The sequence below is a fragment of the Cupressus sempervirens genome, chromosome 4 (assembly GCF_028749045.1).
Source record: "Cupressus sempervirens isolate cs-2001-9-10 chromosome 4, ASM2874904v1, whole genome shotgun sequence".
In the NCBI taxonomy this organism is placed as follows: Eukaryota; Viridiplantae; Streptophyta; class Pinopsida; order Cupressales; family Cupressaceae; genus Cupressus; species Cupressus sempervirens.
The window spans coordinates 780,961,246-780,965,790 of NC_143121.1; the positions used below are offsets into that span (position 1 = coordinate 780,961,246).

At 30.8% G+C, this 4,545-nt stretch overlaps 1 protein-coding gene across 1 annotated transcript; it reads left to right on the forward strand.

Moving 5' to 3' along the window:
• The first annotated feature begins 295 nt into the window (after positions 1-295).
• LOC149563725 (histone H2B-like) lies at positions 296-1,266 on the forward strand. Its single transcript, XM_089826863.1, has one exon. The coding sequence runs from the start codon at positions 376-378 to the stop codon at positions 829-831; it is 456 nt and encodes a 151-aa protein (XP_089682989.1). The 5' UTR covers positions 296-375; the 3' UTR covers positions 832-1,266.
• The last annotated feature ends 3,279 nt before the right edge of the window (positions 1,267-4,545 follow it).

A 4,545-nucleotide genomic window follows, 5' to 3' on the forward strand; every position in this document is an offset into this window, starting at 1 on the left:
ATATACTTTTGAGATAATGTAATACACCTTTTAAAAATTTATTTGAAACCTATGTAAAAGTACAAGCAAGCGAATCCTTGGTTGAACTACTGATATTTTGCAAGCTTGAAATACCGTGGAGTTTTGGGCGGGAGCCGGGCAATTTATTTAAATAAATACAAAAGCGACATTGAAAGCGCCGATTATAAAACCGCAGAGATGAACGGCAAGGATGAATTTGAATTCCCACGATCCGTGTGCGAGGCTAGTAACCAATAGGAAACTAGAAGAATCGACTATATAAACAAAATGCTGCAACTATGAGTCTCATTGCAAACCATTTGAGCTCCAATTGTGTTTGCTTATTCGAATATCTGTGTGAGTCTGTGAGAAGAAATGGCACCAAAGGCAGAGAAGAAGCCAGCGGAGAAGAAGCCTGCCGAGGAGCGAAAGACAGTGGGTGAGAAAACCCCCACTGCTGTTGCAGAGAAGAAGCCCAAGGAGAAGGCCCCTTCAAAGGGAGCTAAGAGGGGTCCCAAGACGGGAGCTGACAAGAAGAAGAGGAAGAAGAGAAGCGTGGAGACTTACAAGATCTACGTTTTCAAGGTCCTGAAGCAGGTTCATCCGGAGATCGGTATCTCCAGCAAGGCCATGTCGATCATGAACTCCTTCATGAATGACATTTTTGAGAAATTGGCAGGGGAGTCTTCAAAGCTTGTCAAATACACAAAGAGGGATACTCTTTCCTCTCGGGAGGTGCAGACGGCTGTCAAGTTGGCTCTTCCCGGGGAGCTTGCAAAGCATGCGGTCTCTGAGGGTACCAAGGCTGTTACGAAGTTTACTTCTGGTTAAACGTTCGTTTCTTTGAATTTTAAAGGTTGTTATACGGTGTCTGTTGACACCACCATTCTGTTGGAAATCGGAAACCCCAGCCGGAAGTTTTATTTGCTTAAATTTTGGAGTTCTTTTGTGTTCAAATTCATTATGGCTGGAAATCGGCAACCCTAACCATGCTTTACAGTGTGATCCTTTTTTTCGTAGACAGGGCTATCCACTGCAACGATTGTGGAGGAAATGGGAAATAGATCGGATGGTGTTGAAATGTTTAATCTCTGTAACTTTCTTAGCTTTATGATCTCTAAAGCTATTTCAAGAGCTTTTGGAATTAACTGGGCGTGCTTGTATGGTGCTCTATTTTTTGATCTTAAACAGAGTTAGCGATCTTTGAAATGAAAATATATCTCAACTGTTTTGGTGCGTTGCCGTGGCACGTTACCTTTATTTCAATGGGGTAATCAATGTCTGTTTTCTGTTTTTCGCCTCTCTATAAGGGTAGGTTAAAGGAGTTTACAAATGCAAATGAAATTTGTAGACTTCTGTAAACAGTATTTGCAGGTGGTTTGATTTGTAGCACTTAAATTGAAAATCAGTTTGTTGTTTGGTTGAATACACAATGAACAGGAGTTTCCTCTGCGAAATTGATTTAATGTTATCTTCTGTATATGTGGTGTTTTGTAAATTTATTTATAGTGAACAATTGAATTGTAAAATATAAGATATGTGCATAATATATCATGTCCGTTGTCCAAGAATCGACCCTTGTGATAGGGTACGGATTAAATATATGTAACTTATATTTTGAAGTTTCTTAACGTTTGTATAATTCCTGTAACGTTGCAGCTTGTAAGCGAGCTTCAGTATCTTTTTCGTGCAAATTTCAGCCATTGTTTGGACATATGCTGTCCTTGTTTGCGGGAAAGTCAGTTTTTGTTAATTTTTAGTTTCTGCCGTTGGCAGGATACTAACGCATCGGTCAGATGCAAATAAATGCCAACGACCTTTTCCATCCTACTAATGGCAGATAAATTTTTTTTTTGCCTAAATTTGTAATATTCACCTATTTTCTATGATTTTAACATATGAAAAAAAAACTAATTATCTTTGTTGGGATTGATGGGGAGTAAAAATAGTAATGAGGAAAATTAATTTTCATTACATATTAATATATTAATATAGAATTTTCAACACTTTGCAAATATAGATTTATAAGAATTTTATGAATGCATTAATTACAACTTTATCTTTTTCCACATTTGTGACAAGTGGATTAACTTTTTAAAAAACAATTATTTTTATCCTCCACCTCACAAAGGAATGTCTAATCAATGTTTTTTAATCAAATATGTCTAATCAATTACAATTATTACTATTTATTTTTATTACCAAGTTTTTTAATCAAATATTTCAATTTGTAATTTTAAAATTTTTTTAATCTAATCAATAATAATAATTATTACTATTTATTTTTATTACCAAGTTTTTAAATCAAATAGAGTTTAGTATTTCAATTTGTAATTTTTTTAAAATTTTGATTTTTTAATAAAAGTACTTGAATCATTGTTATCATTTTACTTTTATAAATTAAAAAAAATAAACAATATTTTTTTTAAATTATATTTTATAATAGTGTTTGTAATATGTATAATTGATAAGTGTTACAATTTAAAAATTATATCATTTATTATTATTTTTTATTTAAACAATTTATCATTTAGCTTAAATATATTTAAAGCTTAAATATATATTTTAATATTAAATTAATATTTATATTTTACATCAAAAAACATAGTGAAGGAAATAACCACAAAAAAAAGATACTTAAATTCTAAAAGATGTATAAATTATTATTAAGTTTTCCTAAACTATGTACTAAAATTAAATAATTATATGTTATTTCTTATTTATTATATTATATTTATTCATTAACATTAATTTATATGTATTACATCTATATATTATTTACAAATGTACATATTAAATTATATACATATTATTTCATAATTAAAAATTACTTTATTCTATGAAAACATATGAGCCATCTATCAGATGACAAGTGCAATTCTAGGCAAAAATCAATGCATTCACAATCCTAATTTACAACTATTTAACCTTATTCTCACTCACCTACATCTCTACTACACCTCTACAATGGTAGGAACTGAAATACGACACATTGTGTCTTTTGTTTTAACATTGCACAAAATTTGCTAAATGTAATAAGACAAAGTAATCAAATGGTAATGCCAACCATTCAACATAGAACTCCAATCGAAGACTATCTTGAAATGGATCATTTTTAACTTACATACCAATAGAGAATGTATGTGATATAATGGTCTCTTTGGATTGTGATCTATTGGTCTCTTTGGATTGTGATCTATTGGTCTTTTTGGATTGTGGATATGAATAGGAATTGTGATTTAGAATTCTTAAGTTTTTTAATTGGAATTTAGAGGAATGTGGATTTGGTATCCTTATTTGACCCTGAAGACAAGAATCCCATCTCCTCTCAAAATACTTGTTATTTTGAATTTCAATTTTAAATCTTATTTTTGGAAAATGTGGATTTCGATTAAATTGAAATTTAATCAGGTTTGACATCCCCATAACCACTTATTTTTGTAGAAAAAAATTGAAACTAAAATACAATTTTTTTGAATTGGGGGAAATTTTTTTGATATTGTTGCATTTGCTCATATGTTTGGATTTAATATAATAACTAGTACCACATCTAATTTCATTTGTATTTCTTTTAACATTTTCTAGAATTTTTTTTCACAATTAACATTGACATTGTTGGCATGTGTGGAGTTGGAAGCACCATTGAACAAGTTTTTGAACAAATTTGAGATTTGAATTGCCTTTCTCACAACTTTTATATTCATTTTAAAACCCATATATATTCATATTTTGAACCAAACATACTTGGAATAACAAATTTCAAATATCAATTATTTTTGGGTTTGAACCAAATAGTTCCAAAATAAATTCCAAAATATGTAATCTAGATTTCAAGTTTCAGAATCTCAAATCAATGATTTTAATTTCAAATTCCTAAATCATCATCATAATGAAGAAGATATAAACATGCAAAGTCATCTAAGCTTATTGCCTCATAATTATTGTGTAAGTTTGAATCATCACCAAGTGTATGTTTGATTGGAACTTCGCTATTTCGAGTTTTGCTTGCATTCATTTTTAGAAGTTACTGATTTTTATTTTGTGGAGATGAGAGTAAAGAGTGCTTTTGTTATAAAAGCCTACAATGACAATAGTTTTTTTTGTTTCTTTTTTAATTGAAGAAAATTGAAAAAAATTACAAAAAGGGAGAGCAGTAGACAAAGACTGCAAAAAAAAAATGGAGGACTAACTATATCAGCCAACTCACAGACTCGTAAACAAGCTAGCAATACATGAAGAACATTATGGCTGCACTTTAAACTTAATGAGTTGCTGGAGCTGTTTGGAGCATTTCATTTCACTAGCATGGAGCTGTAGCCCTTGATATTTAATTTCATCCAACTGTCTTTGGTACTTGGTATGATTTTGTTGCTTAGTTTTCTTAATCTTCAGCTGCAAACAAAGAAAAACTAATTCATACAAGATATCTAAATAAAACATAGGGGTATCTATTTCTTGCTGTAGATAATGGTTAGAAAATATTGCTCGACATCTACTTTTCCAAATATGTAGCAATATGCATTGTCTCATAGAGTTTGCAACCAC